At 47.0% G+C, this 25,398-nt stretch overlaps 1 protein-coding gene across 3 annotated transcripts in view; it reads left to right on the top strand.

The window, feature by feature from the left end:
• Positions 1–25,398, top strand: part of PLEKHG5 (pleckstrin homology and RhoGEF domain containing G5) — a 123,664-nt gene that overhangs the window by 62,451 nt on the left and 35,815 nt on the right. The window contains exon 1 of one of the 3 annotated variants that reach the window (XM_029578616.1): positions 4,250–4,947. The exons of 1 other annotated variant lie outside the window; for it this stretch is intronic. In XM_029578616.1, coding sequence (XP_029434476.1) covers positions 4,675–4,947 — 273 coding nt within the window. In that variant the 5' untranslated portion in view covers positions 4,250–4,674. Of the gene's footprint in view, positions 1–4,249; positions 4,948–25,398 lie in introns of those variants that run through there. One more of the 3 variants, XM_029578617.1, reaches the window with a different exon arrangement.

The following is a 25,398-nucleotide window of genomic DNA, read 5'->3' on the forward strand; positions in this document are numbered from 1 at the left end:
GCTTTAGAGTTCAGTAGCCAGGTCTGCACAGTGGAGTCCATGGACCAGTGGTCAAAATAGCAAAATGCCTGGCTTGGTTGTGCGCGTGCCCAGACATGTCCAGGGATGGATAGCAGAGCTCCAGGGTGGGGGTGGTGAGGAGGGTCCCATTGGTTTCTGCGAGACCTCTCAGGAGCATGCAGAGCGTCGTGCGGTAAGTACCACTGCTGCCCTTCTCTCCGGTCCTGGGTGATAAAATATTTATATATATATATATAGAGAGAGAGAGAGAGAGAGAGAGAGATTTTTAAAAAATCTTTCATCTCTAGGAAAACAGAGAGAACTTTTTTGAAAAAGCATGGAAGAGTTTGCTCCAGTGAAGAGCTACTTTTGTTTGCACTGGCATTTTTTATTTTTATGGATAAATCTTAAGCACATCTGGGGTATAACATTGCTAAATCTTCCCGTGTGCGACACAAACCAAGTGTACTGAGTAGTAGGTGTATCTTGATGGCTTATTGCGTGTGTGTTTTACCCTCTAATTATTTCTGTTTTATATTCAGAAACATTACACAGATTTTGAAATGTGGCTCTAAAATTATGTAAGATTTTAATGCTTTCCACTGGGTAACCTGAGGTTTACTTGGATCTTTTATTTGTACTTCAAGAGAGAGACTACGAGAGGGCCATAAAAATAATTTGACCTGTACATATTGTTATACCATCTCTTAAGAAACCAACGGGCCGATACAGGAAAAAACGCGGGAGAGCGGGCGAGCACCCGCTCTCCCAGTGCGCGCACAGGGCACCCTCCTATGTGCGCGATTCAGTAAATACATTTATTTAAATTAGGCTCGGTGGTAAAAAGAGGCGCTAGGGACACTAGCGCGCTTGGAGCCTAACAAGAAATTAGGCCATTAAACCCCCCCCCCCCCCCCACCGTATTTATTCTATATCCATAATTTTGTGCCCAAATCTAGAAACTTTCTCTTTCGCACCCACCCAAATTAGATGATACAATTCTTGGGGCCATAATTACTTTACATGGGCTGGATACTTAATCAGATCTGATTAATCTGGTTCATATTCAGTAAGGCGGCGAGTCACAGATTACCCAGTAATGATAACCGGTGTGTTCAGCGGGACGCATCTCCTGCCGAGTATATTGGATTCATTTTATCCAGCTGAGCGTTCCCGTATTCATAACATAGCTATATTCATAATGGGGAAAAAAGAAAAGCAGATGATCCCCCAACCCTTCCATCCCACAAAATAATTTAAAAAAAAAAAAATATTGGGGCTAGCACCTGATTTCCTCCAACCTTCTGAATTCATTAAAAATGAGTAGCGGGCCATAGTGACCTGAGGGACCCTGACCCCACCCTCCAAGGTTTTTCAATTCAAATCAGGTCCCAGACCCCCTTCTTCTCCAAGGTTGGCCGGAGTGGTAGGTCGTACTGCTCCGTATTTCGACAGGCGCCTTGGTAGCATGCGCCATCTTCGTGGCTGTCAGTGGTGCGACTCTTCCACTCTGGCTGGCCTTGGAGACTTGGGGGGTGTTCCAGGAGTGGAGGGAGGGTTTGAAGGGTAGCGGCGGGGGTTGCCACTCTGTAGGTGTGATGGGAGGAGAGGGGCCTGTATCTTGCTTTGAATATAAAAATCGTGGGGGTAGGAGGGGCCTCAGGCAGCTGTAGGCCACTACTTCTTTTTATTTAAATTGGGAGGTTGTGGAAGACGATTGGGCACCAGCCTCCCCAATATTGCTTCAATTATTTTAGGAGGTGGAAGGGTTGGGGGATCACTCTGCTTAGCTTTATTCATTTTTTTTGTTATCATTTTTACTGAACCAGCCATATACTGAAGATAACCGGTTAAAGTTGACGTCATCGGAGTAAACTTACCCAGACAACTAAGACTGCTCTGAAGCAACCTTAAACTGGATAACTGAATATTGGCATTATCTGGTTAACTTATCAGGATAAGCTTGGCCCGCTTTGAATGCCCCTAACTTATCCGGATACATTTTATCTGGTTAATCACCTTCTTCAGATTGGTGGGAAATTTGAAATTCTAGGGTTTGCCTGACAAAGTTCCAACTTAGCTGGACAAACCTCTTTGAAGACGGACCCAAATTATTTATTGATACAGCATATGCTGTCTCCGTTGTTTCTTTGTCTGGTAACTGATACTGTGATGTTTTCTAATATTTAATAGAAACTGGAAAAGTTTGATTGAGGATTTAAAGACTAGATTAAACTTGGTTCAGTAGATAGCCCTCTTGAGCGATCTTGGTTGAGGTAGCACGTTCATCCATTGAAAGAAGCAATTGGAAAAGCAGGACCCTTATATAATGGGCTCTTGCAGGTAATGGCTGGCCTACATCTGCATGAAAACCCTCTTTACTAGAACAATTAACACAGCACCGTGAACATTTTATTTTTACAAGGCAGCAAGCCATGGTAGGATGCCACAGATAGCAATCAAGATTTCCAGCTGGCTTTTACTATTTAACTGCCAGTCATCATACAGCAGGTGGTCACCACTGCCGGGCACATCTGCCTTCCACCCCTGGCCCGGCTTCCTGCATCTACCCCACCTGTTTCCCCTTACTGTTCCACCTGCTGGTTCATGTGGCAGATGAGAAGTCGTAGCTCAGTGGGTGAGGCTGTAACTGGCTATTGTGCAACCCGTTCCTGACCATTGTGTGGGTTTGTGTAAGCAGTTAAGCTCTCCGTGCCCGCTAAGTCATTCCTTGCGAAAGGAAGCATTTTACCGTTGCTGAATGTGACATAACATCAACCAACAGCGGTTTTACAGATCCTACTGTTTAATCATTGCTGTAATAAAAAGGGTTATTGCAGCCTTATGCTACTGTAGGTGAAATGTGTTAAGAGTGATTTTTGAATCTTTAAGGGTTTATAATACTTGATAGAGCCTTGTATTGCATGTAGTGTAAATGCAAACATGAGAGAGTGTGCAGAATGCAAGCAGTATATCCCGGAAGTAGAGCTAATGTTAGGGAGGCATGGCCTTGTGTGCCCTCCTCACAAATGTGCAGAAGAATTCACAGATTCATAGGAATCCACTAGGGGGCGCCCCTGGAGTCTCCTTGATTTCACAAAGGCTGCCCGAGCAGGGGTTTGAACCGGTGGCCTGGAGGCGAAAGGCCTTTGTTAGCGCCGTGGACACAGTGAGTCTGGAGAAGTCCTAGGTCAAATATGCAAGATTCCGGGTGACCTCTGGCAAATCACCTGGGGGGTGGGGGTGGGGAGACAGTTTACCCCCGTGAGCATGTGGTTTGAAAATTGAGTTTCCCTGCCACCCAGCTCCCTGGCCCCAGATATTTCATGACAGCCATGCCAAGAAGGGGCAGGGACAGGCACCAGAAAGCACATGCAAGGGAGAACTTGACCCCATGCACTTTGCACATCAAAGCGCCTGGGCACACAGGTACCCGTGCTGCCCCAAACTTTCAAAGGGAAGCTCCACAGGGAGTTTCCTTCTGAAAATTCACTTGCAAGCCAGTGGGTACAAAGCACTGGGGGGGGGGGGGGGTGTGAAAATTACCCCATTTACCCTCCTGTGCCTCTGGAGTCCAGTGGAAAACCAGATGTTTGACTTAATTTGGCTTTCTTTGTCATAGTGAATCATTGCTTTAACATGACTTATTACATATTTTTGTTTTACTGTATAATACTGGTAAAAATGTGAATCATGGTCTGGATATTCGCTGATGTTCAGGTGAAGAGCTGGTAGAAAAGCAAAGCAGGGCAGACTCGCTGCTGCTTCAGGACTTGGAGTGCAGGCGGTCAGCCTGGACACCATCGCGTGCATTTCCGGGAGGGGCATCGCCGTCAGGGGAGTTTAGTGCGGCGCGTGGCCTTCCGCGCGAGGCTGCAGGTGGAATGGTGACGGAAAGCGGCTTTTTGAATCTTTATATAGGAAGGCAGATGTGTGCTGGTGTCTGTAGCGACTTCCGTTATTGGCAATGCGTTGTTGGGTTGGGAAGGTGTGGGGGAGAGGTGGAGGCTGCATTAGGCGTGGCTTTCATTAAGCCGCAGAAATGAACATTGCCTGTAAGCAAATATATTAGCCTGCTGGTTTCTATAGCAAAAGCAAACAGGAAATAGGCGCCTGAAGTTTATTCTTTGCTCCCTCGTTCATATCCTCATTGGAGATCTTGTCACTGGAGGGGGATGTCCGGGCTGCAGTATCAAAGGTGAACATCACGGGCTCAAGTGCTCTTCTCTCTCTCTCTCTCTCTGTCTGTCGAGTGAGAGCAGGAGACGCATTTGAAAATTAACCGAGCAGGGGAGAAAGTCAGCTCGATACCTGCGGGATAACCTAAATATTTCCAGCAGAAGGACACTGAATTTTTTTCTTTCACGGATTCTAGAGATTTGATTAGCTTTATTTATTCTTTTCCGAAATGCTTTGCTGAAAAGGCAATCATTCCAAAGCAACTGTGTTTCTTGAAACCTGAGATTCTCAGTCACTTTCCTGATTTTAGCGCATCGCTATTTTATCTACATTTGTGCTAATGACAATGATCAATTTTTGCACACCAGGCCGTACTTCTATTTTTCCTAGATGAATTTATGTAATTAATGGACTTTTAAAGGCAGTTTAATGGGCCTAAGTACATTGTTTTTTATTCAAAATATGATTACGATTTCTTATCTCTTACACTAAAAGATGCTAAACATGCGAACGAAAACCTGGCATGTTCCAAACGACAGGAGTCATGACATTTTGGACAGTAGCCGTCTTATATCCTTTAGCATTTTGGATCCTCCCAAAAGCCCAGCTCCTGATCCTGGGAATGAGCTGTCCTTGCTGGTATCGCCGGGTCTTGTGGCAGCTCGAATCTGGCTTTACGATCACCGTGGGCGGTCAGGCTCCAAGCTGGAGGAGACTAGACCTGTGATTGGTTTGGGAGAGGCACGTAAGGCGTCATGGCAGGTAAAGGTGAGCAGAATGAGCAACGGAAGTGCAAGCAATCGCTGTTTAGTGCATTTTAAATGGGTGGTGGTTGTACATTCTGTTGCCTGGGTGACACATCGAAGAAGTGGGGTAAGCTTTGATGCCACTGTGAAAATGCAGGACTTTAAAAAAAAAAATAAAAAATCTATATTTTATGAGCCAACCCCAGTGGCTCGATGGCAATCTGCTCCTTAGGCTAGGGATGATGCGAAGGCACGGCTCACAGCTCCGAAGAGGGAAGGGTACCTCTGCCTTCATTCAAAGGCTACACTTAGTGGCCAAACTTAAGACCCGCATTATCCGAGGTCTGGAGGCATCTACGGTTTGTGGACCCGACTGCGGATGTCACTATGATAGCTGAGCTGAGTTGCAAAGAAGATATAGAAAGTGAAGAAAACAAATCCTGGATAGTTGCAAATGAAAGCTTACAATGTCATAGCCCAATAGATACAGGTGAAAACTACTGGGTCAAAAACAATGTATTTTGTAGGAATTAATGTATTTAGCTTTTTGCTTGGTAAGTTGCCTATATGGCTGCTTGGCCATGAATGAGGATAGTTTGCAGTGTGCAGCAGAGGGCACAGCTGGTTTCATATGGAGGGATCCTGCGTATATACAACAGGGCTACACATTAGGATGGAGAGATGCCACAGGGCAGGTGACGTAAGTCTCTCGTGGATGTCTCCGCTCTACATAACCAACCCTAAACTCTCGCAGGGAAGATCTTTTTTAACAACCGGGCTGCAGGCAGGTAATTTATCAGTAGAATTTAATTTGCTGCAGCAGACACTGCAGAAGACTAAATTGGAGCAGGGCAAAGATCCAGGTCATGGATTATTACAGAGATGTCACTAAAGAGGGGGCCTCTTTGTATGCGATGATGTCTTAGCAGCTGAACATGAAATGAGTAAGAGGGAGGGTAATTTTCAAAGTCTTATGCAGGTGAAGTAGTGCTTTACGTGAAGAATGGCTCTTTAGAAAATTGCACGAATGCATAAAAATATGCGCATAGGGACTGTGCGCATGGGGAGAGGCAGTCCAGACGTTGGGACGCGTGTGCACACTTTTTTATTGTAAAAAGCATGCAGGTAAATTCTCTCAGGTGTAGTTTTGCTGGGATCATTTTCGGAGAGCATCCCTGAAAGGGTCGTGTTTCTTGGGGGTTTGGCTCTAGGAGTTGCCACCGAACCCCTTGGCGTGCGGCAAGCAGGCTGTAATGTTTGAGAGAAACTTGCTTCAGTTTTTCCCGCACTACATTGGCTCTCAGTACAGAATAGATAAGGATCTACGTTTTAAGTTTTTTTTTTTTTTTCCTGGGGATAAAAATCGGTGGAAATTCTCAGGAAAAATAAACTAAAAACTGAAAAAGAAGGTCCTTAAGTATAGAATCCAATTTAAGGTGGCTTTTTAACATTTACATTTTTGCATGCTTTTGGGGCAGTTTACCTTAAAGATTCTGGAGGTAATTTTCAAAGGCCATTTATGCGTGCAAGGTGCAGTTACAGATGAATATCCTATGGGCAAGTCAATGGCCTGTATTCTCGCAATTTTCAAAAGCCCATTTGCACGGGTAAAGTGCATTTGCCCGTGCAAAACCCAGTTTTATGCTTGTAAATCCTTTTGAAAACTGCCCCCTATATTTCTTGGTACTAATGTCTTCTCAAGGATTCTCTGTAAAAGAACTTGCTTTGAAGGAGGTTTTTCATGCACTGATTAGAAGAAGACCATTTCCATCTTAAGGCATAAACTTCCAGCATGGATTCAAGCTGAGGCTGGTTATTTAACATTTTAGGAAGCAAGGGAAGGCATTTTGATATAAGATATTAATTTGGTTACGAAATGGTGCCAGTTAAGACAGTAAAATATAAGTATGGGAGTCTGGAGTAGTTTTGGGCGGTGGAAGCGGATGTGCAAGCTTTGCCTGGTGTGTGTTTTTAGTTTGTTGGTTGAATGAGATTTTTAAAATTGTGTATTTTAATATCGTTTTATTGTTAGTCACCTTGAGTACAGGAAATGTAATAAGCTGAGCAGGAAATGTACTAAATGAACTGAAATATTGGTAGGGGGTGATGAGCTGATGCAACTCGTCTGTCCCAACTGCAGCCTTGGCTAATCTCATCTCTCTGAATTCCTGTATTTTTCACCGTCACAGAATCTGGGAAACCAATCTGAATCCTCTAATGACACAGAATTCCGCATGCTTTTGCCGAATCGAGTCGTAAAACTGTTTTGCTCTTAATTCTTCTTATTATTTATGTTATTGGGAGGTGTACAGAGACCTTTATTCTTGTTTTGCTTTGGTTTTTTTTCCTGTTTCTCTTCATTTAAAATGGAAAAAGCCCAAAAGAAATGAAATAAATCAACAAATTAAAAAAAAGCAAAACAAAAAAAAAAATATATATATATATTTATTTATTTTTTAAATTTAAGAACTTTTAATATACCGACATTCGTAAAACACATCACGCCCATTTACAATTAACTCAAAGAAGGAAGAAATTACAATGAACGAGGAGCGGGGAGGGGGAGCAGGCAAGAAAAGGAGGAGAGTGGGGCTGGGAGCGAGAGGAGCGAGAGAAGCGAGAAGGATAGGGGGCAGAAGTAAGCGAAGAGAGAGGAACAACCATGATGAACGGTGTAAACTTATTTACATCATATATTGGGCTCTGTCGGAGAAAAAAAAACAAACAGCTCCTGGGCCTCTCCTCCATGGGGTTGCCAACTTTTTCCACGGAGCAGGTCCGGACCCTTGGGGGGAGGGAGGGGCCACTGCAGCCTCCCCCCCCCCCCCCCCCTTTTTCTTCCCTTTCAAATTGGGCCTTGATTGTTGCCTGGGCAGACGCTGCCTGCCCATCTTCGGGGCTCGGGTTCGACGACCCTCTTCCTCTGCGTCTCCCGCAGCTTGTGGAGCTGGCTTGCCGCTTCGCTTTGACTGCGTCCAAGTGCCAGGCGGTGGGGCCCCTGCTGCGGCTTTGCACGCTGTCCTCCTGCCCCGCCCGTGTCAGTGAGAGTCCCCCGCACAGGCCGCAGCGCAGCCGGTACGGCCAGGCTTGTAAGGTTAGAGGCCCCAATAACAACTACACCGTTCGGCTGCGCTGCGGCCTGCGCAGGGCTCACTTAGAGAGGGCAGGAGGACAGCCTGGAGCAGCAGCAGGTGCTGCGCAATTAATTATCTTTAGTTTGGAGAGAAGGGGCCCCCACCGCGTGGCACTTAGATGAGATGAACTCCACAGCAGTGGAGGCGCAGAGGAGGAGGAGAGTCGAACCTGAGCCCCGAAGACAGGCAGGTGATCGGAGTGCTGCCACCACTGATTGACCCCTGGCCTTGCTTGACCAGATTTTACAGCGTCCAGTTACCCTTGTAGCCGGACACTGTACAACAGGCTGGAAAATTGAGCTGTCCGGTCCAAAACCAGGCAGTTGGTCACACTACTGCGACGAATCCCCCCCATCACTGAGCCCTCTTACCATAACCTATTTTTCTTCATGGGGCAGCAACGTTCCTTGGTCTGTTTACAAACGGCACCGGCAGACCAAGGCTGGCACTTTTTTATATGGAAGAAATTAACGGCACTGCCATTTGTAACCTGTACCTCCAGTGGGGCAAGAGCGACCACAGTACGGGGGGAGGGGGATTGGAGGGGAGGTTCAGCAGGGTTTGTTTGCTTTTTTGTCGGCAGCAAGTTTTTAAAATGAAATTGTTTTCCTTCGTTTTGTTTTTAAAACAAACTGAAACAAATCGGGAAATTTTAACGAAATTTCTCATAACACATCCCTATTAAGCTATTGGCTGTCCAGTAGAAAAATGTTTAAACATTTATATTGCAAATATTGTACTTTAAAGGGCTTAATATTTTACATGACGTTGTATTTCATTCCATGTGATTACAGGATATAGCTGTTCCTAGCAAGGAAAGCTGGTTCTGTGACATGACCATCATATATTCTGTTCTGGGGCAGATATGATTTTCATCAGAACTGTAATTCAACTGCTACTAGCAACAATTGTGAAACCAACAAAAATAATGTTAAAAAAAAATTATATATATATATACATAAAGAGAGAAAACACATTGATGAAGATTCTAGCACTGTGCTTTTATATTCTGCAAGGTCCATGTTCAAAAGGGTCTTACGCTGGTCTAATTGAAGGTATCCTGGCCTGCAGAGCATCCGGTTTTCTGCCACAACAGTCTGGCCACTAGCGCCCTTTATCGCTATATGGGAAAGGTGTGAGTAGGTTTAGCTGCTATATTTTAAAAAAAATCAAAACGTGATGAACAGAGGACCCTATACCTTTCTTTATGTACACCGATGTTCGGTATTTTTCATTAGGCTAAACCATATGTTGGTAACAGCCTTACTGGTAAACATACCATTTTTAATTTTTAATTCCATAATTTGCTTAGAGGTATAGTGTCTTCTGTTTTTCACGTTTTTGATTAGCTGCTATATTCGACAGCAAGGTTTCAGTATGCATCGCTGTTCAGTTTAAGGTGAAGTTTGTGCCATAGTTCCTGTGTCTAAAAGGGGTTATGACGGGCATTTGGTACCAACTACATCCTGGCGTGCTCCCTGCCCTGTATGAAATATTCCGTGTTTAGACAGAGTAGGCAGTCAAATGTTATCATTAAGCAAACAGCAAGGCTCTTCTGTTTTCCAGTGGGTGTGCCCGCAGCTGCCTGCCACATTTTAAATAACTACCATGGATGAATGAAATCTGTCATAAAACCATCTGCTCGTAAAGACTCTTAGATGTATATCCTAGCAGCAACCTTAATTGACGGGTTTTAAAAAATATTTCTGGAAAATAACAGAACGGACTGCGAGAAGCAGGCTCCACTCAGAACGTTTTCAGTCCTGCTTGCTTAGCGGTGCATTGCATTAATCCTGATCCTTACATATTCATCTCCTCTTCACAGCGGCTTTTAAAGAGAAAGTGGTAATCGTAAGGAACTTTGCCACAACCGTCATCGTGGGCCAATGGCCTGCTTCCAGTTAGAGAGAAATTACAGGGGAAGACCAGCCAGAAAGCTTTTCTACAGCAAAGAAAAAGGCTGTTTGGGTGTATTATTAAAAGCGAGATAAAAAGAGCATTTATTATAAGATATATCTGACCACGGATGTGCAATATGGCCATGCCACTACAAATGAAAAGGTTAGCACCCTCTCGTACGAGACTTCCGAGCAGAGAAATCTAGAGTAGGGCAGCAGGTAATCGCGAGGCCCAGCTGGTCAGCCTGGTGCAAATACCGCAGACCCCTGCTGATCTCGGACTCTCCCCTCGCCTCCTCACAGCTCAGGATCTTCAGTGCTTATTTTATCCCAGGATCTCCTGAATTCTCTTATCATTTTTGTCTTCCCCACCTCCACTGGGAGGGGCCACTCCATGCATCCAGCTCCCTTTTTCTACTCTTCTCATGAGGAAATATTTTACCTCCTTGGAGTCTTGTACCAGGACCTCCTGTTCTAAACCATTCTTACCTCTGAAAAAAAAGAGGCTTGCTTCCTTCCGCATTATTTATGGCTTTGAGGTACTCGAATGTCTATCGTAGATCGCCCCTCCCCCTTTAGGGCACACATGGTTCAGTACTTAAGCCTCATCTCATTTGCATTACGGTGGAGATTCTGTGCCATTTTGGCAGCCTTTCCCTGGCCGGCTTCCAGTCTGACTTGTGTGCTTTTGGAGGTACGACCTGCAGAATGGAACAGCGTTCTCAGTGAGGTCTCTCCAACGCCTTGTGCAAAGGCAGCCTTACTTCCCATTTTCTACGGTTACCCCTCTCCTTATGCAAGGCACCATTCCCTTTATTTATCTCACAGCTGCCCAGTGATCTGGCTTCTGGAAGGCGGGTTTAGGTCAATCCTGCTTTTTGAAATGGCATTCCCAAGCTACTGTATCATGTGCACTCCATAGGTCAGCCAGATATATCTCAGAGGAGAAGGCGTCGAAAAGTCAGGACCGGCTTTCAGAAACTAGGAGGAAATATGGAAGGCCATCAGTGAATATTTGGTGAAATAAGCTGTTGAGGTTTCCCATTGCAATTAATTTCTATTTATTTAACATATTTATTAACTACCTTCCCAGTTCAAAAAGATCACCCAAGGCAGTATGCATAGTGACATGAACAATTCCTAAAAGCTGCAATATACAAACATGAAAACATTACAACAGTACAGTCGTCGTATCCATTAATGCTCTGCAAGTGCATTGTTAAGGCGGAAATGGAAAGGCGAGAACTGCAGATCTGTAATTCTAGCTCAGCTGCACATCTACTACTTTTTCTGTGCACTAATCCCAAATCTGAGACGTGAATATGGACTTTAAAGTGAGTCCTTTGTAGATAATTAGATTGCTTTCAAGAGGCTGCCCTGCCAGTTATCAGTCATATCTGCAAAGCTGATCGGTTGCGTATTTAGCTGTAGCACCATAAAACCGCGTTACCACTGGGGATATCTCTTTCAGGTAGACAATGAGGGTGTCGGTTCCTGGGAGAATAAGCCTGGGCTTTGCAGTAGGGTTGACCATAACAATTCAGTGCAGGGCTGGTGCTTCCACTAGGCAAACTGGGCCAAGGTTTGGCCAAATCCCACCAGCACGAGGCCCAGAGGGGGAGAGCCAATAGTTGCCAAAGAAGGCAGCACTGTGCTGGAGCTGTCGCAGATAGGTAAGTTGGAGGTGAGAGGGTGTATGACCAAAGTTTTGCCTAGGGCGCCAAATACTCTTGCACCATCCTTGGTTCTGCGTCATAAGGGATGGACTTGATCCGTTCTGAGTTTTCTTCAGTTGCATCTTCAGCTTTCTAGTTTCTAAGTATAGCTGTTACTTGTTTTCACCAACTTTGACCATCTCTGGTTCCAAGTATACATTGCAGTCTTGGGTTTAACTGATACACGGAGGATTTAACTGGCGCAGAAACTCGATGAACGCCGGTGGTGGTGTAACGACCTAGTAATTTCTTTAGGCTGCAAGAGAGAAGAAGCGCGGGTAAGGATGAAATTTAGATATCGAGAGAGGGAGGGCTTGAATTTAAAATATGCAATCTTTATGGAGGGTGATGGAGGCCACAAGTAACGGACCACAAGAAGGCCTGGGAGAAGCACAGAGGATATAATTAGGGACCTTCATTTTCAGTGTTTATTGTTCTTTCTTTTTCCTGGGAATTCATCAGGGTTTATTATGACAAAATAACAGAAACAGGAGAAAAATCAGTTGAAAAAAATGACTCATTATTTTTCTGCGTATCTTGGTGGACAGAAGCCAGGAGCATAAAACAACATTGAGTAGATTCTCCCACCCACCTGCGCTGCAGCCTCCCTATCTCTACCCCTGTCCCCTAGCTAGCATGTTCCTCTCTCTCCCCACCCCCAACCCTGCCGGGAATCTCCTCCCCTGCTCCTCCATCCTTAAACCGGTGGTGGCTCCAGATCTTTCCGCTCTTCCTCGGCAGCACTGCAAGTCTGCTTTTGTGCAGGGCCAGAGAGCCTGCTGGGAAGTGCTGCTGCTGGACAGGGCCTGCTTGAAACGCATTCACGGCACCAGACAGCAGGCACTTTGGCTACTTGGGGGGGGGGGGGGGGTGAGGAGGCGGGGCCTGAAACACGGCATGGGCGGCACTGGTGGGGATGAAACACAGCATGCGCTTTGACCCATACTGGCTTCCAGCTGTTGCTGGAGGACTTTGAGCACATCTGCAGCTCTGGAGCAGCTTTTCAATCAGCCTGAAGTTAGGGTGAATATCGGTTTAAACCGAATGTCACCTTTGGGAAAAATCCAGGAATTTATGGGTAAAAATTGGTTTAAACTGAAAACGAAGGACTCTAGATATGAGGAAGTGAGAATAAAACCTGAATAATACTGGATGGGGCTTGTGGCCTTATCTATCAGCAGCTAATGCAAAGGATAGTGGTGCCCAAATATAGAAGTAAACCGTAGGTGACATAAACGGTGTACAAGCCGGTGATCGACTTGTGTATGTGGGCAGAATCACTCCTTTGCATTTTAGTTTGACCTGGTGAAGACCGTGTCATTCTTGGACTAGTCGGAAATATATTGTTAGCCCAAGAAAAAAGTGAGTTCACTGTTTTTGTGTAAAAGGGGAAAGGAGCCCGTGAAGGAACCATAGTCCACTAACTGCGAATTTGTAAGGCATAGCATCTCTCGCCATTATGTACGGTATAAGGACAAGAAGTGACATTAAAACAATTTAAGAAAACCAGCAGCCAAAATAGATGTAACGCTTCAACCTGCCAAACGCACGGAGGCAGATTTCTGGTTGCAAAGACTTATAGAAAGAGTGAGAGATGCAGTTTTAAATGTTTTTTGTTTTTTTTTTAAATCCCTGGCTGTTTCTGTCTGCTGCATTGGTTTGACCTAATTCAGCGCTCTTTGTCTTCATTAAATTGAAAGCTAGATACAAATCACCAAAGGAAAGGATTAATTGAATTCCTGCGTGATATAAAAAAAAAGCCATCCTGACCTTTTTGTGAATAGTCGCTTTTTGAAAAATGCCCCAACCTATAGCGGGAGGATGATTATCTGCTGGTTTACAATAAGGCCCTTTTATCTGGGTGAGGTTGCACTTTTTCTCTGTTTGCATAACAACCTGGACTTTGAACTTTGGTAATAAGAAGCCCTGTTGGCAAGCCCTTGTGTTTTTCTTGAAACCATATGATGCCTCTGGACTGTTTGCTAGATATTCCTGGCAAGGGATGTTTGCTAAGCGCTCATTTTTATCCAACAGAAATGGAAAGCAAGAGAAAAAAGTGGGTTTGACATGGGCCCATGGGCTGTTGTGCCAGTTGAGACCCATTCTGTAAGGTGCTTGATCTACAGGATCAGAAATCAAATAGTTCACTTTTTAGGCAAAGCAGAAGTCACTTAGGGGTTGAAATTCAGCAGCTGCAGAGCAGCAATAATTAACCCGGTAAAGTTACCCGGTTTTCTTTGTCTGGATATTCAGCCGCACCTAACCAGCTAAATCTGTGGCTCAATATTCGGCTACATCAAGCACACACAATTGGCGTGGTTCGTTTTAGGTCAGTTATTTGTGCAGCTGCCCTTAGGCGGTGAGATTTAGCTGATCACTGCTGAATACTTTCTGTTACCTATTTATTGCATGCTGGTTGTCTTGAAACATTCTATTTTAATTTATTGATGTGTTATTTAATATTGTCACTTTTGTTTGTACTTTCAAAGTGCAGTGGGTCTTAGGGTGATTGATGTAATGAGTTGATTGATATGATGATGAGTGTTGGGTTCCAATTTTATTTATTTATTTATTTAATGAGTTTTATATACCGTCATTCGGTTTTGCCATCACAACGGTTTACAAAGTTATAATGTTTAACAGATATTAACAAAAATACATAGGGTCCTATGCATTGAACCTCATCCTAACAATGTTATATGTTGGGTGGTGAGCTTGGAGGTTCTTTTCTTGTCAGGAAGGGGAGAGGGGATTGGGACACACAGACTGTCCTTCTTGTATGTTGTTGGGGGTGAGAGGTTGGGAGGAGGCCCTGAGAGCATGGCCTCTGTCCGGAGTTGCAAGTTGGCGCGTTGACCCCACCTGCACACTAATGCAACACCTGGTGCAAGGCACCCGTTAAATCCTAGGATTTAGCAGACAGACAATAAATAGCAGGAGAAGAAGAGCATACACTGCTTCCATGTACCTGCTTCCATGTACCAGCTAAAACCGTGATCAGCATACGATCCTTCATTGAAATGCGGGCACACGTTAAGTTTAGCTGGTACCTACTAACATCACCGGAGCCCCGTTTAATATGCTAGGACATAAGAACATAAGAACATGCCATACTGGGTCAGACCAAGGGTCCATCAAGCCCAGCATCCTGTTTCCAACCGTGGCCAATCCAGGCCATAAGAACCTGGCAAGTACCTAGCTCATTAAGGCTTTGTGCATTTTAAATGGCCCTAGCAGTCATGCTCATTTGTAGTGCAACGATGCCTTCATAGCTGTCAGCATTCGATTTACTGCACCTGCCCAGTTGCCTCAACCTTCTATGTCACCGCAGCCCTACCCAATCTCTGTTGGTCTCCCTCCTTTGTCCTTACCACCGCTGCTGCCTGTATCTGCCCCCCCACACTTGAATTCTGTCAGTGTTTTGGTGGGAGGGGCTGCCGCTTGTCTGCGTGCTGCTCTGAGCTGCCCGGTCAAGCTGCAAGGACAGGGTCTGAGCTATGAGATGAGGATCGATTATTTCTAGGCTTTTTTTTTTTTGGCCGATACTGAGAACCCGTGCGGTACATGGGAGGATTAATGCCCTGCCACTCAACCCAAGTTGGGGGACATGATAACGTTAATGACCGTCGCCAAAGCAGGATGAATGGCACCTTTTTCCTTAAAACAAATAAATTAAATAAAAGCTTTGGTTGCTTGCACCCCTTTCACTCAGCGTTTACTGGCATCGCCACTCTCTCAGTAAACAAGAATGAATTGTAGCCAGGATCCCCCAGTCCCCGAGACCGCAAAATCCGACCCTTGCCATGGGCTTGGTCGGACCCCCATGGAATCGTCAGGGGCGGGGGCCAGGCTGAAGCAGCACTGGCACACTTCCCTCCCCCCCCCCCCCCCCCCCATTCCTGCCCTCCTATCCCAGCTCGGGGTCTTCGATGGAGGCAGAGCGGCGGTGGTGCCCGGGGCTCCTCGTCATCGTCTGCTGTCTGAGGGCCCGTGAGATGGGGGAAGGTGGCAGACGTGGGTCAGAGCGTGGCACCGGCCTTGAGCGGTAGAGGAGGAGGAGGAGGAGGGTGCTGCCAGAGGCGTTGGGCTATTGCAGTCTCCCCCTGCCCCCCCCCCCCCCTGTCCCAAGCTTGGATGGAAGGGTGAGTGAGGGGATGCTACATAGCGGCGAGCGATGATTCGTGTTAATGCCAGAGAAAGGTCATCCCTGGCGCTGTCAGACATCGTTGCAATGAAGCCTGCATCAGACTGACAGTATGGACTGATTATACGGGGGACAAACATTGGATGACGTGCTGAATGGGCCGGGAAGTAACACTTTTCAGTATAAATACCTTGATTGCTTTGGCACCTTAAACAAAACTTGGTAAACTTAAGCTGGAGTGCTAGGATTGTAACATTTGGTGTATAATAATGCAGCGAGTCAGCATCTGTGTTCATGAAAGCCTCTCGGACGTTAAGATAATTGAAGGCCGTGCATCGTGCTGTATATGGTTAGATGTCACTTTTTGAAGGTATTGGCAGTGCCTCATTTTGATAACGAGTACTCTACAAGGTAGCACCAGCCTTACACTTCGATTACACTTTAGTTGTATATCCTGCCTCTGTGGTAAAGAATGCTATATGTATTTATTAATTTAACATTTTTTATGAATCACTCTTTCCAGAGTTACAAAATTGCTTACAGCGATTTTGAGAAGTAATAAATAATACAACACTAAAATTGAAAAACAAAAAAAGTTAAATCAGCATTTATTAAAAATCAATACATTTTAAATAAGTATAAAATTCATTTCAAAATATGTATTGTAAAATGCAAACCAAATAGCGCCATAAACAGTGGACCCCCTTATGGTTCTTGGACCTAAGATTGAGAACCTACAGTTAGTTTTTTCACCAAGGCCATTTTTTGCTAGTTTAGTGGGTAATTCAAATGCAAATTGAGCAGTGGGGTTGGAAAGAGGCATATTTTCCTGCTCTCTTCATGTGACTTACCTCTCCCTTGTTGGAACTGGAACACAAGCAGAAGGGGCTGTAGATTGCACACTGCACTTTCCCATTGCATGGTAAGGAGCAATAAAGCTGTCTCGGGTCCTTCACCTTATCTCAGGTTTTAATATGAGCAAAGGCCTCCATGGCACATTGATATTGCTTATTTATAGAGGTAATGGCTCAGCTAGTTGGAGTCAATTTTGTTTTATTGGTTCCTTGATAAGTAGTCTGTTCGATCTTGTATTAAATACGCTGTTGTTTGAGAAGAGAAATTTATTTGTGATGCTTGCAAAAAAGAGGGGAAAGTCATCTCTTGAGGATACCAGAAACCTTTAGCGATGGATACTTCTGAAACGAATATTGGTTTGTGCGCATGGGAGCTTGTAGCTTTTGGGGACATGCAGCAATAAAAAGAAATAATAATAATAATAATTTCGGTTTACCTATTTATTCCGGGATTTTGCTTTTTTTTTCCATTTGAGTAACGTTTTTGGGTTTTTTTTCAGTTTGGTTCGTTTCTTGAACCGAAAACAAAAACAAAACAAAATGGGCCTGCAGAAGAGCCCATGACCCTCCCTTCCCATCCCCAGTAAAGCCCCGGGCCTTGGACCTTCCTGGCTGGGTTGCCAGGCCCCTTCAACCCTCCTCCACCTAGGGCCCGAGTCTTTCCAACTGGGCCTCTCTCTCACCTCCCTCACTGAAGCCTGTGCCAGGGATGGGGACGGCTTCCTCCTTCCCTGGGGTTCCTTATGACAGAAAGGGCAGGAGCAGTGTCGATAGCAGGTTAAGGCTTAGGGCTCCTCAGTTTGGAGAAGAGACTGATGGGGGGGATATGATAGAGCTTAGAAGAACCATGAGTGGGGTGCAGCTGATTTACCCTCTCTGATAGGACCAACAGGCGGCAAATGTTTAAAAAAAAAAAAAAATATGGAAGAACATTTTCTCACTCAACGCACAATCAAGCTGTGAAACTTGCTGCCAGGGGATGTGGTCAAGGCATTTAGCAGAGCCGGGTTTGAAAGGCGTTTGGACAGGTTTTCTGGCGGAAAAGTCTGAAGACCTTGGAGAAATCTATTACTTATCCCTGTGAGTGAGCAACATGAAATGGATCTGCCAGGTACTTGTGGCCCAAATTGGTAGCTGTTGGATGGAGCATTTGGTCTGACTCAGCGCAGCGCACATCTTATTCTCGTAGCACACAGCCAGTTCCTCCTTGTGAATTGATGAGTTTGATGTGAAGGGGCTCCTGAAAACGCCCGTACCCGTCTCTCTAGGCTCCGTGGCACCCCCTCGATCGAGAGCAGAGGGCAAGGCGTGGGCTTTAGCGTGGCAGAGGAAAGTGGTGGTTTGGCGTATCATTGTTTCTTCTTTTTTTTTTTTTTTTTGAGGTGGGGGAGCAGAGAAATTCAAACTAGAAGTGAAAACTGTGCTTCCTGCCCCCACGAAGAACCCATTGACAAGTTCAGCTGCCCGATCTCAGGGGGAGAGAGGCTCCCCTTTTACTGGGGAAGGGAGGGCGGGGGGGCGGAAGGTGAGAGCCCAGGATGTCCTATCAGAATCTAACACTTAGTGTGAGAGCACAAGGCGGGCAGGGCTGGGCTTAGTTATCATCAGCCTCTGTGGAAGAAGATGAGCGACTGCTGGCCTGCAGAAGCAGTGAGAACTGGAGGGGCTGCTGCCTTTCTCCTGGCTCCGTTACACTAATTGGCACCTTTTTTTTTTTTTTTTTTTTTTTTTTTTTTTTTTAAATTTCTGTCTTGTTTTATCAGGAACCTGAGAAGGCTGAGGTGGCTTTCAGCAATGTGTTATCCAAGGCTGCCTGCTCTCTTGCAGCCGAGCAGGAGACTGCATGTATTTTAATTCCAGGCAGACTGCTTTCCTGTTCACCCTTTATTTGGCGTTCATACCCCCTTCAGCAGCTGGAACAGGCCAAACCACTGAGCCGTCCCCTTTCTTCTTCTTGTACCAGAGGTCGTGACTCTCTCCCTGCTTCCCTGCGCCGTCTGCCACCGCTGCTGTGGGTGTTAAGTAAATTACCGGTGCTGAATCATTTTACGAGACTCCTGTGCTGGATCGGCTGGGCCAGCTTTAAAGTAACAGAAATAAGACCATAATTTAAAAATTCTTGTCTGGAAGTCTGCAGCGCAGACGTGGCGTGGCCTGTCGGCTCGTGGCCTTGCTAATATTCTGCCCGATTCACTTTCTTCCATTCCCTGTGGATGGGAGACTATCGTGATGAATCAGGCTATTTACTGTGGTTGGGCAAAGGGGAAAGGTGGGGGTGCTGGAGGGAACGCAGTGGGAATCTTGTATGGGTATCCACCCAAGATGGTGAAATATAAATGAGGCAGACTGGAAAAAAAAAAAGGCTGCGTCCTGGATAAGGAGAAATCTTTTCAAGTGTGTCAGTCTGTGGCTGGCAGTGTGAGGAGGCTGATGAGCTACTGCTTCTCTGTCTGCTTTCCTTTCCTGTGCTGCTAGGCATAGATTTCATTAAAAAAAAAATTTAAAATGTCAAGTTGATTTAATCTCCTTCAGCTCCTGATTGGCCACAGCAGGGGGAAGGGGAGGCTGAAGACCAGCTGGGGTCAGAGCTCCCCAAAATTACCCAAAGTTTGCAGAACAGGTGATCTAAACCAGACCCTAATAGTTAGAGCAGGGGTGCTCAAAGCAGACCTGGGACCCCCTCCCCAAGCCCCCTCGGACCTTCAGCATATCTCCGATGAATATGTACGAGAAGGCAGGACATGCAAAATACATGGCATGCATATTCATTAGAGGTGAACAGGCTGGGGGTGGGGGGAGGATTGGTTAGGGGAATCCAAGGTTCAAACTCCGTGGTCTGTAAGCGCAGTGCGCTCCCATTGAAGCATCTCAGCCTCCCCAGCTTGTCTTCAGCTGGCAGGGAGGAGTAGCCAAGAGATCGGAGCAGCAGCCTGTGAACCAGCACCTTGTGACCCTGGGCGAGCCACGTTAACCCTGCCTTGGGCCTGATTTACTGAGCATTATCCCCCGTAGACACAGAACGAGAGAAAAGCCTTAGATTGTGAGCTCGCTGGGTTCAGAGAAGAACCTAAAGTTGCCTGCATGTAATCTGATGGTGAAGTGCCAGGAAGCAGAATAGAAATAAAATCTGTGCTTTTACTGCATTGGATATAAATAAATACACACGCGTTACCAAATGTAGCAGCGTGTCGGAGATAAGTAAGAAGAGGGCAGTCTGACTCCGGAGAAAGAGCATGTCTGGGGGGGGGGGGAGGAAAGGTGATCCAGGGAGCAGAAAGAAGGATGAGCTGGGGGAACAGAGAGGAGGAGGTTGACGTCCGTGATGCGGCAATGAAACGCGTGGCCCTTAATCGGATCATAATCCTCATTTCTGGAGCATATAACGTTGTCCGTGGATGGGGGAGTCTGGCAGCTCATCGAGTGCCCCCGGGGATGGGATGTTACCCCTGTTTGTTCCAGTGCAAAAGTGGGGGTCAGGTAACCCAGTAAGGAGTGTCCAGCATTGCAAACCCTTAGTAAATGGGTCCCAGTGCATGAGACCAAGTTCTAGCAAGTTGGGTTTGTGCTGACCTAAAGGAGGACGTCCCCGACCCCACCCGACTCCCGCCTTTTTCTCTGGGCACCGTCTGAAGCAGTTTCTGGCTGCCAGACCCTGTCCCAGGCCTAAGAACAGAGAGGTTTCAGGAGATGCAGACAGTAACACTCCCTGCCAAGGCTGCAGAGATTTTAGATAAAAAAAAAACTGAAGAGATTAGAGTCTTCTCTCCAAAGATTTGTCAGCTATTCTTCTCTTAATTGGTTATGGAGACAAGGGAGTGATTAGGGAAGTAATAATATGTAAATGAAGGTGCGGTGCACCCTGCAAATAGCATTAAAGGGAGCAGCATCCTGGCCTGCTTGAGCCCCTGCCACTTCAGCGCAGCCTCTGTAAACCTTTTGCTGAAAGCATCTGGCCGTGCACTTTTAGTAGCAGCGGCGTCGTCCCGTGCAGAAAGCCCCATGTTAGGCTCTTCCCGTTGACAATAACAGTGTCATTCTGGGGGGGGAGGACTCTGCTTTATATCTGGCAGAAGAGCACAAGGTAAACCACTGTCCTGGAGGGGCTGATTTAAAATGCAGAAGAGAAAACATAGTCATGAATGAGAGATGCAGAATTTTGAAATCATTTTGTGCAGAGCTCCCCTGTTTCCTTTCACATTTTCTCCAGACCCTCCCGGCTCAGCCCCCCCCCCCCTGTCCTCTCTCCCCTCTCCTCCCAGGCACCCTAGGTCTGACCACCTGCACCTGACACCCCACACGCCTCCCCGCCCGTCTCTCTGTCCCCTCCTAGGCCAGACCCCTCTCCCTTTCCCCTTTGCTCTCCTTTTTCCCTTCCTGCCCCCGGGGCCCAGCTCCTCCGAGCTTTCCACGTCAGCCTCACCGGCCTCCTTCCCCTCCGGGCGGGCATCAGGTTGCTATGGCCTCTTGACCCGCTTGGGCCATTGCCCACTTCCTCCTCCTGGCCTGTGTGGACCCATGAAAACGCCAAGCCTCGTCCTGGCCCCCCACGTGCCGGTGGTGGGGGCTATTGTCTCCCCCCCCCCCCCCCTGCAGAAAGGGAGTTCTGCGCTCATATCCCCGGGAGCACACGGGGGGGGGGGGGGGGGGGCAGGAAAATGTACGAGGGGAGAGAAAACCGAAAGCTGAACTTCTGAGTGAGCGTCCATGGATGGAGCGAGGAGGGGGGGAGCGAGGATTGTTTTTTGTTCGCTGTTTGTCTTCCTCTTTTTCACCCCTCCCTGGGAACCCTCACGGCGGCGGTGGGGGGGGGGGGGGGGGGGTCTCGTCAGGTATCCCTCTTCCGCCAACAGCCCTGGCTTCATCCCCTCTCCCGATGTGTCTGAGGCTCACCAGACGGGACTGGAACCCAAGCCTCCTGAGCCGCTGCTCCTAGCACCCAGGTCCATTCCACTATTAAAGGGTTTGGGGCCGTTTTTGGTTTTTAATTACCAGCCACTAAATTAACAACATCAGTAGTGTAAGGACCGAAATGGCCTCTGTTGCAAAGTTTTCCTGCAAATGCATGCAAAAAATAAATGGCGCAAAGCTGAACGTGAAAAATGTGTTTGATGTTTTATTTTCATAGAGGCTGCTTTGAAACTATAAATAGTGCGACAGGCACTTGGAGATCTTTAAACCTAGAATATATTTTTTTTCTTTGTGTTTTTAACTTCTTTTGGCCAAGAAAATGAAGCTTTCACTCCCAGGAGGTTCAGATGGGATTACTGAATATAACCTCATTTAAATTCAAAATATAGCTGGCACTTTTGTGGATAAAGATTGATTTCTCTAATCTCCCAGTCTACTTTTGTTTTCAAATTGATCCCCTCATTCCCTGCAGACTTATCAACATAATTATCTGTTAGTGGAATAGTTTGCTTGCATTTAATTGTTGTTAATGTCTGGAATGAGCCCTATGGGGTCCTCGCATGGCAGCAAATGGATAGTTTAAAAGCTGGAGGTGTAACATTTCGTTTAGAAGCACCAGTGTAGATTTGGGTAGGCTCTGAGGCCTGGTCCATCAGATTAGGGTCCTTTGATCTCCCCCTTAGAGACTGGTACATTGCAGAGATCTGTTTAGCCATACAGTGGCCGGACAGAAGTTAGCTCCTGCCCCCCCTTCCCCCCCCTCACACAGCCTATATAAGCACATTCAGTGTTTGTCTTCAGGGGCTGCTGTTTGGTAAGGCAAGCACTAGCACTGCCAGACCTGTCAGGACAACCTGGATTAGCTCGCAGTCAAGATCTTCAGCTAAAATGACTCCCCAGGAAGCAAAGTGCTCCCTTGGAAATCTGGAAACAAGGAGGGCATCGCGTTTTTGCCACTGCCAGGAAGTGCAGGCTAACTGTACTTTCTGAGGAAAATTTTGGCGCACCCGTTTTTGTTTTTTGTTTGTTTGTTTGTTTTTAATTTTGTTTGGTTGGCTGCACTGCGACTTCAGAATGAAGGAGAAGGGAATGCATGGCAGGCTGGTGGCTTGGAAAAGCTGGGACTCTCTGTGCAGTATCCATGAAGCCTCGGCGCCTGTGTGCACTGCAGATTTAAAGGTCAGTACCACAGGCCTGAGGATGCTGAGTTTTCCCGCAGGAGGTTAAAACTGTGCTATTTTGGAAGCCAAAACCTTCAAGTGCCATGCCTCAGTCACAGGGGAAAGGCCAGGAAATCATGTCCTGAGATGTGGGCTCGGTATCTGGGGTATCCCCTGCCAGTCGGGGTTAAGTAACTCCATCACTGCTCTCTGCTTCAACGGCAGGGAGAAAAGGGGAATTCGTTTCAGACAGCAACCAAGAAGGACATTGAATTTTACAGTCTGATAGGGGTAACTTGATAGTGCGGCGGTTACTACAACTCCATCAGTGCTCTCTGCTTCAATGGCAAGAGGGAACGGGGAATTGGACTCCAACAGCAATCAACAAGGGCCCTGCCTTTGACGGTTTGGGATACTAATTATGGGGGAGACCTGTATGGCGCGGCAGATGCTACCATAAGCTTGCTGGGCAGACTGGATGGACCGTTTTGGTCCTTTTCTGCCGACATTTCTATGTTTCTGTCTCAGACCAGCTAGAAACAGCTGGTAAAACTGTGGCACAAGCAAGCTGCTTTCTTCAAAAGTAAATGTTCATTCTGTATCTCGGCTTCTTTTACTGGAATAAAATGGTCCCTTTACTGCTAAAGTATTCATTTAGAAGGTAACTTTCCAACTGTGCATACGAGTATGAAGTCCGTGGGTACCTTTCACCTGCAGACTGTGTGCCAGTATTTGAAGGGAAAAAGTCCTCTATGAAAACTGCGTCTACAAAAGTAGGCCCAACCAGGAACTTTTATCTTTATTAAAATGTGTTCATCGGCTAAGAACTAGGCGATGTACAAAATAGAAACATGCACAAGATTTCAATGCCTGCCTGAGTAGCCATGTCTTAGTGAGTGCTTAAAGGTCTTTAGACTCTGCCAGTCGAAGTGGTTCAGGGAATGTGCTCCAGAGAGCCGGGGCAGCGATGGAAAATGCACCTGCACCCCTGCAGCTGAGCCTGGCGTGTGCAGGTGGGGGTACATCTAGGAGGCCTCTCTGCGAGGAGTGAAGCGGGCGAGCGGGACAGTAGTACAGCAAGGCGTTGCACCATGGGGTGAGAGCAGAAGAAATGAATTTGAAAGTCATCACTGCAGCCTTTGTATTTAATGCGCTCAGCTATGGGGAGCCCATGCACGTCAATGAGGATCGGGGGTAATATGCTCCCCTCTTTGGGTGCCAGTAACGAGACGCGCAGCAGCGTTAAGAAGCAGTTGGAGAGGTTTTAGCGTGAGGTCTGGTAAACCCAATAAGACAGAATTACAGTAATCCAATACTGGAAGGATAGAAGCCGGTCCTACGATTGGAAAATCTCCCATATCCAACAAGGGCCAGATTTTAAAACTTAGGCGTGGGCATAGATTTGTGTGTGCAGCCCGGCGCGCACAAATCTACGCCCAATTTTCTAACATGCGCGCACATGTTATAAAATCCGGGGTCGGCGTGCACAAGGGGTGCACACTTGTGCACCTTGCGCGTGTCGAGCCCTAGGGGAGCCCTGATGGCTTTCCCTGTTCCCTCCGAGACTGCGCCAAAATCGGAGCGGCCTCGGAAGGAACTTTCTTTCCAACCCCCCCCCCCCCCCATCTTTGTTCGCAAAGTTGCGCGCGACGGCTGGCCCGCGATCCCGGGCACAGCAGGAAATGGCCGCTGTGCCTGGAGGCTCCGGCCCCCACCCCCACCCCGCCTACTCCCCGCCCCCTTTTTTCAAGCCCTGGGCGCACGTCGCCGAGCCTATGCAAAATAGTGCAAAATAGGCTCGGCGCGCACAGGAGTGGGTTTTCGGAGTTACGCGCATAATATAAATGCGTAACCCTTTGAAAATCCGCCCCCAAGTGTTTAAGCTCGTATAAAACGCTCAGTTTGGAAAAGCCAGACTTGATAATGTCCTAAACATGGGGACGAAAGGGAAGAGTGGGGTCCATCAAGACACCTAAATCGCGGATATAGGAGTTTAGCGTAAAATAAATATCGTCTATCATAATTGAAGTATGTTGGATCCTGGCGTGAGGACGCTGAATCAGTACGCATTGGGGTAGATTTTAAAAGGTGCGCGCGGGAGTAGATTTGTTCGCGCAACCCGGCGTGAACAAATCTACTCCTGATTTTATAACATGGGCGCGCGCTGCTGCGCCCATGTTATAAAATACAGGGTCGACGCGCGCAAGGCTGCGCAAATTCGGCAGTTTTCGCGCGCCGAGCCGTCATCCTCCGTTCCCTCCGACCCCCCCCCACCTTCCCCTCCCTTCCCCTATCTAACCCACCCCCCAGCCCTAACTAATTCCCCCCCTACCTTTATTTTACAAGTTACGCCTGCCCGAGGCAGGCGTAACTTGCGCGCAGCTGCCGGCGCGCCATGTTCCGGTCCGGGGGCTGGTCTGGAGGTCGCGGCCCCATCCCAGGAACGCCTCCCAATGGCGCGCCGGCCGCGACACGCCCCCGACATGCCTCCCCCCCCCCCCCCAGGAAAGCCCCGGGACTTACGCGCCGCTGAGCCTATCTTGCAAGATAGGCTTGGCGCGCGCAGGGGGTGGAAGGGGCAGCTTTTCGGGCCACGGGCGTATCTTACGCACGTAACCCTTTGAAAATCTGCCCCATTGAGTTTTTAGCAATGTCCAGGG

This window comes from Rhinatrema bivittatum, chromosome 15, assembly GCF_901001135.1.
Source record: "Rhinatrema bivittatum chromosome 15, aRhiBiv1.1, whole genome shotgun sequence".
Classification (NCBI taxonomy): domain Eukaryota; kingdom Metazoa; phylum Chordata; class Amphibia; order Gymnophiona; family Rhinatrematidae; genus Rhinatrema; species Rhinatrema bivittatum.